The sequence below is a fragment of the Protomyctophum parallelum genome (genome assembly GCF_964188405.1).
Source record: "Protomyctophum parallelum genome assembly, chromosome: 6".
NCBI lineage: Eukaryota > Metazoa > Chordata > Actinopteri > Myctophiformes > Myctophidae > Protomyctophum > Protomyctophum parallelum.
Window position 1 is genome coordinate 28239743 of NC_139701.1, and position 14103 is coordinate 28253845.

At 43.6% G+C, this 14103-nt stretch overlaps 1 protein-coding gene across 1 annotated transcript in view; it reads left to right on the top strand.

Moving 5' to 3' along the window:
• Positions 1–14103, top strand: part of lrp8 (low density lipoprotein receptor-related protein 8, apolipoprotein e receptor) — a gene marked incomplete at its 5' end in the record, with an annotated part of 196141 nt that overhangs the window by 123356 nt on the left and 58682 nt on the right. Inside the window, one exon of the mRNA XM_083768158.1 lies at positions 3080–3208. Within this exon, the coding sequence (XP_083624284.1) occupies positions 3080–3208 (129 nt within the window). The remainder of the gene's footprint in view (positions 1–3079; positions 3209–14103) is intronic.

Consider the following 14103-nt stretch of genomic DNA (forward strand, 5'->3'; position numbering starts at 1 on the left):
TCTCCCCTCCCTCCTTGTGATGGAAATTAGGAAGGTAGTTAATCAAATGTTAATTAGCATACCACTCTGTCCTTGTAGATCATAACAGCAGCCGGTGTGGCAAGAATAGTACAGTTGTGTCAGAAAATATGGCATTTGTAACTGTTTTTCCTCATTAACTGATATACATACTGCTTTTCACCACGTTTACTACTATACTATTTTACATATATTTATATAAAATGAACCTGAGCACTTTGACATAAAAATCACACCTGTGTGAAGTGAGGGGCTCTCTTATCATTATACATCATCATATATCATCTCATGAACAGCTGAATTTATCTGATTGGCTAGCGATTTGCTCGTCTACATATGACGTACATTTTCCCTTCATTGTCAATTGTGTACATCATCTTATCATCGTACTGATTCTTACATCATCATGACGAAACTAGACACTATGCCGATTTGCTCAGACACTATGACATGGAATTCTCCATTCATTGTCAATGGGAATTTAATGTTTGTGTAGGACGGAAATCTACACTAATATCTGAATATAGCATAGAACTAGAAAATACTGTTCCTGAAGAAACAGTGTGGGCTCGAGTAGCCCTCTACTCGATGATGATGGATTGACCCACACGACGTCACAGCCCCCCTCACTCTCTCTTCCTATTGGTTGACCCACATGATGTCACAGCCCAGAGGGCAAATGCCAAACGGCCCAGGGAATAATTACGATAACAATAGTGGACTCGCTACTCGAGCAGACACTGAGCAAAGTACAGTGTATCATCAAACTCAGTCCACTGCCTTATATAGGGGAGAGAGAGCCAGGGAGTGAATGATGAAGACTAAGACCTGTATTTTTGTCCTCTGACAGGCTGTGACAGCCCATCAATTAAGTCTGAAATAACAGGAGGTCCATAACCAGTTGATAGTCTGTGAAATAGGATAATTAAACACAAGTTTCAGCCTTGGGGAGCATGATAAACACTGGAATAGAAGTGTCCGTATGAGAGCTGTAAAATGTTTATCTCCGGACTACGCTGTGTAATGAAGAGTGGGCCCTGGTGCTCCTTTGAATCTATACAGTGTTGTTGGCCATCATGGTGGCTGAAGCCAGAGCCATAGAGTTACGACACAGAAGAAAACAGCCTGGTCACGTGGTTCATGTAACTCGTTTGTCACTATAAAGCCCATAGACTCCAATGCATTTTGTCTACCTCCTGTTCAGGCCTTTGTCACTATTCGCCAATCGAAGTCATTGGACTGGCCCCATGAAGTGAACGTAGTTGTCGTAACTCTGTCTTACTCTATGTGACTGTGTCACTGGCCAAAAATAATACATATGTGTGCGTGCACGTGCGTGCGTGTGTGTGTGTGACTGTGTGTGCTCCACAACCTTTTACCAAGGTCAGATACTATCATTCACACAACTGGTGGTGGCTGAGATTGTGCTGTAATTTCATCCCATTTTCCACTACACTACATACATTATAGACCATCGGATCTGTATTTGAACTAATGCTGTACCTCTGCATTGATAAGCGTAGCTGTATTTTGTACATTAAATACACACACACGCATGTCGCAGGTGCGCACACACACACACACACACACACACACACACACACACATACACACACACACGCACACACACACACACACCACTTTCAAATCCTTTGGCTGTAATAACCAGATTGTGCAGATATGGTGGGAGCTTGCTCACTCTATTAAAGGGTATTTGAGGAAGACCCCATTCTTGTTAAAAGGCCAGGAGAAAACGAATGTAGGGGAAGCACTTTGAAAAGCTACTCACGCTAGACCTCAACATTCACAGAGAGAGAGAGAGAGAGAGAGAGAGAGAGCTGATCAACCACTAGATAAACCTTTGTCAAATATAAAAAAGAAGAGGAGAAGGTTCCAAGTGCCTCGGTGCAAAAACCTCCCAATCTGTAGTGCATTGTGAAGAAAACTGGGCAACACAGTCCATGCAGGTTGGTAATAAACACATGCACGTCCCCAGTCTCCCACAAAAACTGCCAGCTCCTGAATGGCATACATTTAATGCAATACTGTTAATTATATAAAGAATAGGACGAAAAAAGAGCCTGAAATGATTGAATCCCAAAAGTACTATTGATCTATGTCTGTCTGTCTGACACACACACACACGCACGAGCACGCACGTGCACACACACACACACACACACACACACACACACACACACACACACACACACACACACACACACACACACACACACGCACGAGCACGCACGTGCACACACACACACACACACACACACACACACACACACACACACACACACACACGCACATACACACACACACGTCTGTCTGACACACACACTTGCGCATGCACACACACACACACACACACACACACACACACACACACACACACACACACATAACGATTGGATTGGTTTCCAAGGAGCAGTGGTGGTCAAATATGTACAGTAATTGATGGGGTTGAGTTTGACACCGCTCTGTAATGCAATCTGGGGATATAATCCCCAGTGTGTGCGTGCGTGCATGCGCGTCTGTTTTATGGCGATATTATGGAGGTTGATATAGGGGAGTAAAACAAGGCAGGGATGTTGAAGGAGTGTGGTGGTTTGCAGAAACGGGGAACAGGGATTTGCTGTAGGAACCATGGGGACTCTGTATAAATTTGATGAATTGTGTCATTGTGTTTTTCTCCCTGTTGCCCCATGTGTTGGAAATGTAAACAATGGCCTGCTCAGCTGTAATGCACTTTTACCGAGCGTGCGTGTGTGTGTGTCTCTGCCAAGCAGCCTGTTTCTTTGTTACTCTGTCTCTGTGTGTCTTGCTTAATTATTTGCAAGCCTTTGAGGTTGGATCGATCAGAGCAACAAGATAAGCGAGTTATCAAAGTGCTTCATTGACTGACTGTCTCCTTCTCTCTCTCTCCATCACTTTCTCCCAACTTCTTCTTCTCATTCTGCTCATATCGCCTCCCCCTGCATTTCCCTACACCTATTCCTCATCTTCTTCTCTGCATTCCCTTTTCCTCTGTCTGTCTTCCTCCGCTCTACCCCTGCAGGTCGACAGACGTGCCCGCCGGAGAAGTTTGACTGTGGTGGGGCCACCAGCAAGTGTGTGTCATTGTCATGGCGATGTGACGGAGAGCGGGACTGTGAGAACGGAGCAGATGAGGACCAGTGTGCTGCAGGTGAGATTAGTTTGGAGGAAAGGGGGGGAGGGAGAAAGAGAGAGAAACCAATATACACTGTATTGTCTCCTGTGGAAAAGCACCAACAACAAAACACCAATGTGTGCACCGAATACACATTCACAACATTAACAATGGATATGTACACACACACACACACACACACACACACTTCATCTGCACAGTAACATTTCTTTTCTACCAATTAAATTTGCCTGCATGGAATATCCAAAAAAGTCTTGATGAATTGAAGAAAATAGGAGTCCAAGATCAATGACGGCACAAAACAATAACACAGCTCTCAGAGTATAAATCTGTCTCTGTATCCAGTGTCTTCATCACTTCCAAAACACCCCATTTTATGTCAGACTTTTTAAAACACTTTTAAACAGTCTCACGCACAAGCAAGGAGTGTGCCATGCGAGTGGCGTGCATGCGCGTGCACAAGGCTTGTGTTTAACCACGTACACGCGCATGCCAAGGTATATATTGCCTATTTTTTAGCTCAAGTGGTTATTTGGAAATGTTATTTCCATTATATCAAAGCACACTGGTTATATCAAAGTGCACTGACCTCGGTTTGATACCTTCTATAAGTTATCTTTTCACTGTACTGTTTGAAATATGTCAGTGAGTAAAAATCATCTTAGAATAGAGAGAGGGAAGAACAAACAAATAGGCAAAAACGAGAAAGGTACAAAAGACAAAATGGAGGGCGGTCTTGACAGCGAGAGAGAACGGTAATGATGCTGATGTCAGAAAGCATCACATCTGCCAAATAAAATGGATTGCAAAGAGTTTCATCTAGCCCTAAGGTGATGAAAGCTACTCATAACAACTATGTTAACTTTAGATCCAAGAAACAACTATAAGGGTGCTTAGTGCTTACTGTACAACATCCCTGTCCAATTTCAGCAGTGATGAGTGACGTAATCCAGTGCCGTTTGCCCAGTTAGTTCCACATCAGCAGTGATGAGTGACATAATTCAGTGCCCTTTGCCCAGTTAGTTTCACAGATACCAACACATTTTACAATTCACTGAAGATGTGGTCTATTGTGTTATTTATAACTCACTTTCTTGGGAGGCAACTAAATGTTAGATTTCGTATTTCTTTTTCATATTTGCTGGGTGCCTACTAGAAAGATGAAATGAAACCATCTATTCCAATCACTGTGATCTTTTTTCTTTGATCTGTTCCTGACTAGAAGAAGGAAGAAGGCAGGCTGCTTTCTTCAGGTAGACAGAAGTAGGGCATGCAGCTTAATTTGACCAAAGGGCAGATTGATAGCTCTCAAGGCGTACATGCAATCTGGGGATAGCATGCATGAAGGCAAGCACACATACACACTTAAAATGATGCTTAACATGTTTTTGGACAGAATGGTCCACATGCCGTACACGTTTGTGTAGGTTTCATACAGTATGATAGGGTACGGAACCTACACGCTCTTTTTAAAGTTTTTTATGGAAAAGGTAGCTAACATTAGTAGCATCCCTACTCCGACACATGACCCGTCTACTGTTGTCATCTGCCCTGCCATTTTGAGCCACTTTGAGCCTGTGTCTCTTATTCAGCTAGAGGAAATTATTTCCCAAATAAAACCGACCGGCTCCCCCTTAGACGTCCTTCCCCCTCGGCTGGCTAAAGAGACCAGTGGTGCTACAGGACCGGATCTCCTATCGATCTTAAACCGGTGCCTAGCAGGTGATGTACCAGCTGTTTTTAAACATGCTGTGGTACAGCCGTTGCTTAAAAAGCACAACCTCGATCCCTCTTTCCCATCCAACTTCAGGCCTATTTCCAAGCTCCCGTTTAACTCAAAAGTTATGGAAAAATGCGTCCTGGCCCAACTGATGCCCCATCTGAACGCCCATGGCATCTTAGAAGTGTTCCAGTCTGGGTACAAAACCCTCCATAGTACTGAGACTGCACTCATACGAATTTTTAATTATATATTTTTGGCTACGGACTCTGGTGATTCTCTTATTTTGGTGCTCTTGGACCTGACTGCCGCTTTCGACACGGTAGATTACAGCATTTTGCTCTCTCGCTTGGAGCACTGGGTTGGCATTAGAGGGTCAGCACTGGAGTTTTTCAGATCCTACCTGTCAGGGAGAAGTCTCTGTGTCACACTAGGAGACGCTACATCCTCCACAGCATCCCTCAACTGCGGGGTGCCACAGGTTTGATCTTAGGTCCAATCTTGTTTATGTTGTACCTGCTCCCCCTAGGATCTATTTTTAGAAAACACGGTGTTTCCTTCCACTGTTACGCTGATGACAGCCAAATCTACCTGCCTCTGAAACGTAACAACCCTGACTCCTTAAAACCCTTGCTCGCTTGCCTGGAGGATGTAAAAGCATGGCTGGCTTTAAACATTTTAAACTTTAACGACGGCAAGACCGAAGTTATGGTGTTTGGGCCAAACAACAATGTTCAGATTTATAGTTTGCTACAGTTTTCTAGTTAGTTTTAACATTAACCGTGCTATCTAGCCCCTCTGAAAGGATTACAGCTTCACATAGGGTCAAAGTATTTACTCGAATCTCGGCCATTCGCAATCTAAAATAACGTAACTCCTTGTATTATATATATTTTTATTATATGATTTCATACATACATTTAACACAACGAGCCTAGCTGTCTTAAATCGGGTTAGTTGTTAGCCCTTGTTCAGGCCTTGATTAGATTAGACTTTCGATTAGATTAGGTAAAAAACCTGTATATGAGACAAATACACATAATACATTCGTCATTGTACATTACAGGTTTACAGTATAACACACAGATAGCATTATTCATTAGTTATTGCATGAATTCATAATTACCATTGGTCAGTGTGAGGCTGCTTAGTTGCTGTGCAGTGTAATACACAGGTTTGGTTCTTCGTGCAGGTACACGAGGCATGTGGATTCTCTTAGTTGGTTTACAGAATCTGAACCAAGAAAAACCCTTGCTCACTCATATGAACTGGTTCTACTCTGAGCATTCCTGTGATTGGCCGTTTGTGTCAGGCCCTCAGTCATTGGTCAGCTTAAAGCTTTCCCCATGTGCTGAGTGTGTGCCCATCCTGCTCTAGGGACAGTGGACTGGAGATGTGTCCACGGCACCCCCGCTGTGGCAGTTGGTCTGTGGACCCAGGAAGTGAATCCAGCACATGTGCTGTGGCTATGTGGAGATAGTGAAGATGTGCCCTTATCAGATCCCCTCCTGCTGTGTCAGTTGGCCTGTGAGAGAGCTGGTATTTATGGCTGGTATCCTTATCAGATTCCCTCCTGCGAGGGTTGGGACAGGACATTTTAACCTCTAGTCTCTGTATGACTTTACTCCACTATTAAAAGCAGTTCAACCCATGACATTACTGCTTTACAATAATAACATTATACGGATTATTACAACTTGTTAGTAGTAGAAATAGTTGGTGTACCGACAGTTGGTATACTGTCTTCCCTTTGAGAGAGAGAAGTGCCTACACTTCACACCTCTATGTTAACTCAGCAAGTCAGCTCTGGGATAAGGATCACAAGTGACAGTATGTATTGGTACATTTTGCAATGCACATCTTATTAATAGGAATCCCACGCTGAGCCCATAATCAGCGCCACAAACAATGTGATTTAGGTCCCCTTGAGCCTTTCTTAAAGCCAATTGCCACCAATCTAGGCGTTAAAATAGACTCTGATCTAAAAATGGACAAACAGGTCAATGAAACAGTCAGAAAGAGCTTCTTCCAGCTGAGAAGGCTGGCAAAGATTAAATCTTGTCTTTCCCGCCCTGTGTTCGAAACTGTTATCCATGCCTTTATGACATCCCTCCTCGACTACTGTAATGCCCTGTATATTGGAGTCAACCAGGTCTCCATATCTTGCTTACAGTTAGTCCAAAATGCTGCCGCACGGTTGCTTACAGGTACACGTAAGCGTGACCATATTAGTCCTGTACTAGCCTCCCTCCATTGGCTTCCTGTGCGATACAGGATTGATTTCAAAGTTTTGCTTTTTGTTTTTAAATGTTTAAATGGTTTGGCACCCATTTATCTCTCTGAACTACTCAAACCGTATGTTCCCACAAGGACCCTCAGGTCCTCTGACCAGCTTCTCCTGGTGGTGCCTAAATCAAGGCTGAAGCTTAGAGGGAACCGGGCTTTTGCAGTCGCAGCTCCCAAGCTCTGGAATGAGCTGCCTCTGCACATAAGACAGGCCCCCACTCTGTGTTTAAATCACGCCTCAAGACATATTTTTATTCTTTGGCTTTTCCTAGCATAGTATGAGCTTTTTGATGTTGAAAGTGACACTGTGTACTGTATGTTGTTTGTTTTTAAATGAAGTTGTGATTTTTATTATTTTATTGTAAAGCACTTTGGAACAACTTGTTGTTATTTAAATGTGCTATAGAAATAAAGATGGTATGGTATGGTATGGTACACAGTTACAGTACATCACACATTCACATTCACATTTTGAATACAGGCTTCCACCACTGCACACAGTTATTCATTCATTCATTCATTGTACACGAAGAAACTCACGCAGAAACTGCACTCTTTCATGCATGCACGCACAGGAACGCTCACTTCTCTTTGTCAGACAACCTAACCTTATCCCCTTAAATCCTCACGCCTGATATCAAAGATGTGAGGCGATTGATTTAAACACACACATGCGCGCAGAAACTGAAGCATTTTACAGAATAGTATGGGTCGTGTATTTGCTCTTTTGCACAAAACAACAAAACAAAAGACTGGGATTTGCAGACGGGTTTGTGCTTAGATGTGTGGGCTAGCCTATAGGACACACAGTATGAATGGGTTCTTCCTTATAGTGCATGTTGTGAAGTGTGTGGCCACGCACGTGTACTCTAATCTGCGTTGCCCTAGATCTGCGTGAACTTCACACTGCCCAAGGCAGGTGTACTGTAGCTGTGGGTCAACATGCCCTGCATTCACATTCGCAGGCACACAAACGCACTCATGCGTGGGCACACAATAGTCGCGAGTCTGCATGTCTCCATGGTAGTGTAATCTCATTCTGTCACAAAATGTGTGTGTGTGTGTGTGTGTGTGGGGGGGGGGGGGGGGGGGGGGGGGGTTGGGTTGGGTTGGTGGAGGATCTGTGGAGCTGTGTGTTCGCGAAACACAGTCAACTCTGGGCTTGTCGGACTGCCTCTTTCTTTTGTCAGTCAATGTAAAATAACAGTGTTACCTTGTTTGTTCTAATAAGATATATAATGCCATGGGATTACAGTGTTCAGTGTTAGGTCTTGTGTTGGATATTGGCTCGGCACTAAATGCTGGTGGCCACTATATTGCAATTGGTGCGTGAGCCAAGGGAGCGCATTGCTTGTCCAACCCTCCCTGGGTCACTTTGGGCCAGTTTCCGCTTTGCAATTATCCGTTATTTCTTCTGAGACGCGCCACAGGCTAACCTCTGTATCAATCAACTCACCAGCTGGGTTTGTTGGCCTGTTCCAATTTCCTTTTTCCCATATTTCCTTCTTTCTCTCTATACGCCCTGCATTGCTCGTTTCTGCTTCCTCTGTCTCCCTCCCCTCCCCTCTCCCCCTCTTTCTGTGTCTCATCATTCATCTCCTTTCATGAAGCATGTGTGTCGTTAAGGAGAAGTGCTGCAATTCGCGGCCGTGGCCCTAATGAAAACAAGAGGCGCTGTTGATTTAGTCATGTAAGCCTCGTTCCCATATCATCTCTCACCCTAATGGATATGGATCTAAAAAGAACAGGGTACGCTCTCTCTCTCTTTCTTCCCTCTCTCTTTCCCTTCATTTGTCCATCTCAGATCCCCCCCTGTGCTTTTCTCCCTCTTACTGTCTCACATTCACTTGCCCGTGACTCCCCCCCCCCCCCCCCCCCCCTCTCTCTCTCTCTCTACTCCCAACCCACCCCGATCCATCTCCCCTCCTTTAGTCTCCCATCATCACACAACATCACATTGTTATTCCCTGTCTATTCCCTGTCCATCACAGAAGGCAGGCGCACTATTTTATTCCCTTTTAATTTCTTCGTATTGACACAGAGGGCAATCTCAGGCTAAGCACTCTCTGTCCATTACCTTTCATCTGTCTGACGGGCGCATTGCCTATATTCTGTACTCGAGTGGAAAATAAGATGATGACAGCGGCTTCGAAATATTTCACAGGACTACTGATGATAATTGATTTCCTGCCTGATGTGGCATTCGTTGTGTGTGTGTGTGTGTGTGTGTGTGTGTGTGTGTGTGTGTGTGTGTGTGTGTGTGTGTGTGTGTGTGTGCGTGCAAGTGTCATCAGAGGCTGTGCGGTGATAATAACCTGTCGAGATTGGCTTTTGATCTACAGTATCATTCCATTGACAATGGCAGATTAATATTGAGAGACTTGTGTGACTTGCAGGTGGAGAGAGAGCCTTGATGGCTCAAACATTACAATGGATCCTGAGGTGATTTTGAAGCACATGGGGTCAGGGTGTAAGGGCACAGGTTCAATGACGTTACTACGCACACACGCGCGCGCATACACACACACACACACACACACACACACACACACACACACACACACACACACACACTATTCTTTATCACCCTCACCTGAAGCCTCAGTAATATCATTATCTACAATACATGTAATGGACATGAGCTATTATGTTATAACTATTAGAAACGTGTCCACCTCCACAGAGTCTCATGAGGCTGGAGAGATGCAGATTCCACAGGACACTGGTGGCGCAGAGACGACATGCTAGCTTAACTGCAGCATGCTGACAGATGCTTGCACGAGGAATGTATTCAGGATAGGCTGCTGGCAGATACAGTACCTCCCTCCCCCCCGATCAGCCTTGAATTGCAGCATGGTGAATGTTAATTAGAGCTGCTAATTGAGCATATCCATGTGTTGAATTATACATGGATCCGAAGAGAGGATCTTTATTACGTTTACAAGAGGCCCCTCTGAAGAAAGTTTATGTGCCTTTAATAAATTATAATGGTGAATCACTTTCGTTTAGGCTGTGGGCCCTCCCGCTGCAGGCTTCTTCTGTGTGTGTATTGCACCTATTCTGTGGAAAATATGGCCCGTGCTGTAAATACGTAGTTGTGCATCAAATATCCTAGAATGAAACTGAATCAACTATTTTCGCTGGATGTAAGTATTTCTACAGAAAGATCGCCTATTATACAATAGGCCATTTTGAGTAAGCAATCTGATTGGTTGAAACAGCCCTCTAACCGTGCTTAAACGAGCATGATCAAACCATAAAAATCAGCTGTGCTGGGCAGTCCTCAGTTGAGTGGCTACTGTAGGCTAGCGATTTTCTTGTTACATTTTCGGTCGTTATGATATTTTATTGAATATCTTAAATTGAGTTGTTTGTTTTTTAAGGTTGACTGTATAATCGCAATATTGCATTTGAGGATGTGCATGCATAACCGGCATTATCGGAAGAGTTCCGTAGGCAGGGCTGAAGTAAAGCACACTGTCTCGTGTAATGTTGTACGAGACAGTGCCCAGACTAGGGCTGCTATAGGGTTCTCCCAGTCTAGTCTCACACAAGTCTCACCTCACTGTATGTGACCTATGGAAGTGAGGGTTTGTTTAGTTGTTTTCCATATAGTTGCATGTGCATGTTAATGGGAAAAGGTGTAGTGCTTAAGAGAAGCACCCTGTCTTTCTTATGTTCCGTATCTTTGACAAACTCTCTCTCTCTATGTCTGTTTGTCTCTCTCTCTCTCTCTCCCTCCCACCTCTCTCTTTCGCTGTCTGTCTTTAGTTCTTTAATCTAAAGTGTTCACAGTAGCAGCAGCTTATGCCTGTTATATACTCAGTGTGTTGTTCTCTGTAAATAGGAGATCATCTAGATCTATTTCCGTTGTGTGACACACCGGAAATATAAACAAGGATTTAGTAGTATGGTCTGGTCCTTAGGGAGCCCTTTACTGTGCTGTGAAAGTATACTGTAACTCCATACAGTTTTGTATACATCACTACAAATAGCCTATACAAAAAGCCGACCTAAACAGCTTGCACATGAAGCGTTTCTAGCTGCCTGGGGAGTGTTTATGTTGTGGCGCTGAGGAGGCCTGGCCGTCTAGAACAGAGTTTGTCTGTATCTCTCTCCCCACAAAAGTAGGCCAATCACAGCTCGGCTGCATTTACGCCAAGCTTATAGTTAGACACACATTTGTCATTTGCATAACTGGAGTGACTGTTTACGTCAGCAATGCATTCCCCTGAAATCCCTTAAATGTATTGACATACATTTATACTTACACTTTCATTTTACCTCAGCTGTTGGCAGAGATATTTCTTTCTCTCAATTTCTGCGAGATATAATACATCCCTGCTCGATTAAGCTTGGCAGGTTGTTTAAAAAAAACATTACATAAGAGGAAAACAATAAACACAGTGATTGTCAGCACAAGTAGGCTGCTTTTTTACCCGAGTGGTAAATTACAATGACTAGTCCTTACCCTTCTATATATGAACAGCAAATGATGTTCAGTGTGGGTAATGATCTTGGGAAGTTGGGTTGGGCACAAAAGTAGGCTAATAGAGATGGATGGATGGACGGACGGACGGACGCACTCTTCTTCCCTGTTATTAGCCTACAGTGCCTGAGCTGGGGGGGAGGGGGGCAAGTGGACTGTAGGCCATACGAATTCCAAGAGAAAAGTACCTGAAATGGAGTTTTAGATTTTCCTATTCAAATCAATGTTTACTAATAAATGTAGGCCTATATAAATTAAACTTTTCTTTTGCAAATACTGTAAATGCTGTAGTACAATCATAAGTACACTATTGGTGTGTGATGTAAATTTGGTGGTTATATTCTGCATATAAATGAAGTTATTTTCACTTTCAGTGTTGCTCAGCTAACCGTCTGCTGCCCATAGAGATGCATATAATCTATTAAACTCAGAGTTTGGCTTTGGTGTTTGTAAATAAAGCAGGGCACATTGAGGCTAGAGGACAGAGCCGTGCGTGCGTGCGTGCGTGCGTGCGTGCGTGCGTAATACACACAGACACTCATCCAACACAACACCTCGTAGACCAAAATAACTCTACCTTCACAAACCACACTGTGACACATGCTAAACAAACATGCATACCACATGCCATATTGTATCAGTACTCCCTGTCCACCTGCAGTGGAGTAAATACATTTTCCAAACCCATTATTTGATAACGGATCACAGCATGCTGGGATAGTCCACACCTTAAAAAATATAGTAGATAATGTGTGCAGACTGTGCACGTGCTTGGGGACAATGGTGGTACGTGCATGTTAGAGAGAGGGAGAGAGTTGGAACCTTACGTTGAGTCAATCGTGTTTTGAGTGTGTATAAGCGTGTGCCTGTGTGCATATTCTATCCGTAGTAGTAGTAGTAGCATTTTGCCATAGTGTATGTATATACTCTAGTATAGGAAGAAACTTTAAGAAAAGAGAACAGAAGCTAGTCCGAGGCAGATCCAAAAAGATGACTGTATTGTACTCCACCCTGAGGGGCTACAGTAAAAGCTTCTGTGGGCGTCTGAGTGGGGTAGAGTTAGAGTGAAAACTCCAAGTTGGCCCGGGTACTCCCACTAATACATTTGGCCATGTTCGAGGGTGGGAAGGATATCAGCATATAGGGGTGGGCGATCTCTGCATGTTGCTGCTCTAGCAACTCCTACTACAAGTAGTAATGGGTATTGTCGTTTTTGAGTGGTGCTGTGTGTGTGTGTGTGTGTGTGTGTGTGTGTGTGTGTGTGTGTGTGTGTGTGTGTGTGTGTGTGTGTGCGTGTGCGTGTGCGTGTGTGTGTGTGTGTGTGTGTGTCTGTCTGTGCGTGCGTGCGTGCGTGCGAGTACGGAATGTGTCTGTATGAGCATGGAAGTATACCACGGCAATACAGCTGGATGGCACTGTGGAGCAGTGACAATTTGCGTCCTCACAAAAATCCAAAATCAGCCAATCGTCTTATTATCATACAACAGCCACGGGCATAGCTTAACATAGCAGACCCATGTTAATGAAGCAATATAGAATGATAATCATGCCATTAACAGGCAACAGCCACGGCATAAATCGGGGTTATTGTTTATGACTTTGAAGTAATCAGAGCGTGCAATTGTTAATGTATTCATACAGTAGATTTACTGCTTGACAATAATTATTGAAGGAAATCCAATCAATTTACAGGCAGGAAGAAGCAGTTAAGAATGATGGAAGGGCACTGGTGGAGGGAATAACAAAGATATCAAATCCCTCTGACCACACAGGGAGCTACAAGAAGGAACTATACTAGGAACCAAGTTTTCATTCCACCAAAATCGTTTCATGAGCATGTACAATTTAGCACATAGGCATGTCCTCATACTTTAGAAACACAAAGACATATGCACAGTATGCACTTGCGCACGCATGCATGCACAGACAGACAGACATATTCATATTCATATTCATAATGCATATATTGATCCCTAAGATTCCACTGCTAGTCTCCATACAAATATGTTGTCAGGTTCCAACCTGACAACATATTTGTAAGGCTTCAAAAGGCCAGTCTGTCGGGCTATTCATATTTGAATATAAACTCCTGTCAGATAGTGGTGCAAATGAGCTGTCCTCTGCTTTTCTACATGTGCTATCCACATTGTGTGTGTGTGTGTGTGTGTGTGTGTGTGTGTGTGTGTGTGTGTGTGTGTGTGTGTGTGTGTGTGTGTGTGTGTGTGTGTGTGTGTGTGTGTGTGTGAGTCTGAGTCTGAGTCTGAGTCTGAGAGTCTGAAACAATATTTTAGGCCAATAGAAAAACGAAATATATTCCAAATTTCCCACTTTGAACAAAACAAAGCCTGTTGGCTGCTGGACTATTAGTGAAGGGATAAATTATACTCTTGCTGATGTTAAGGAAATACAGTCAAA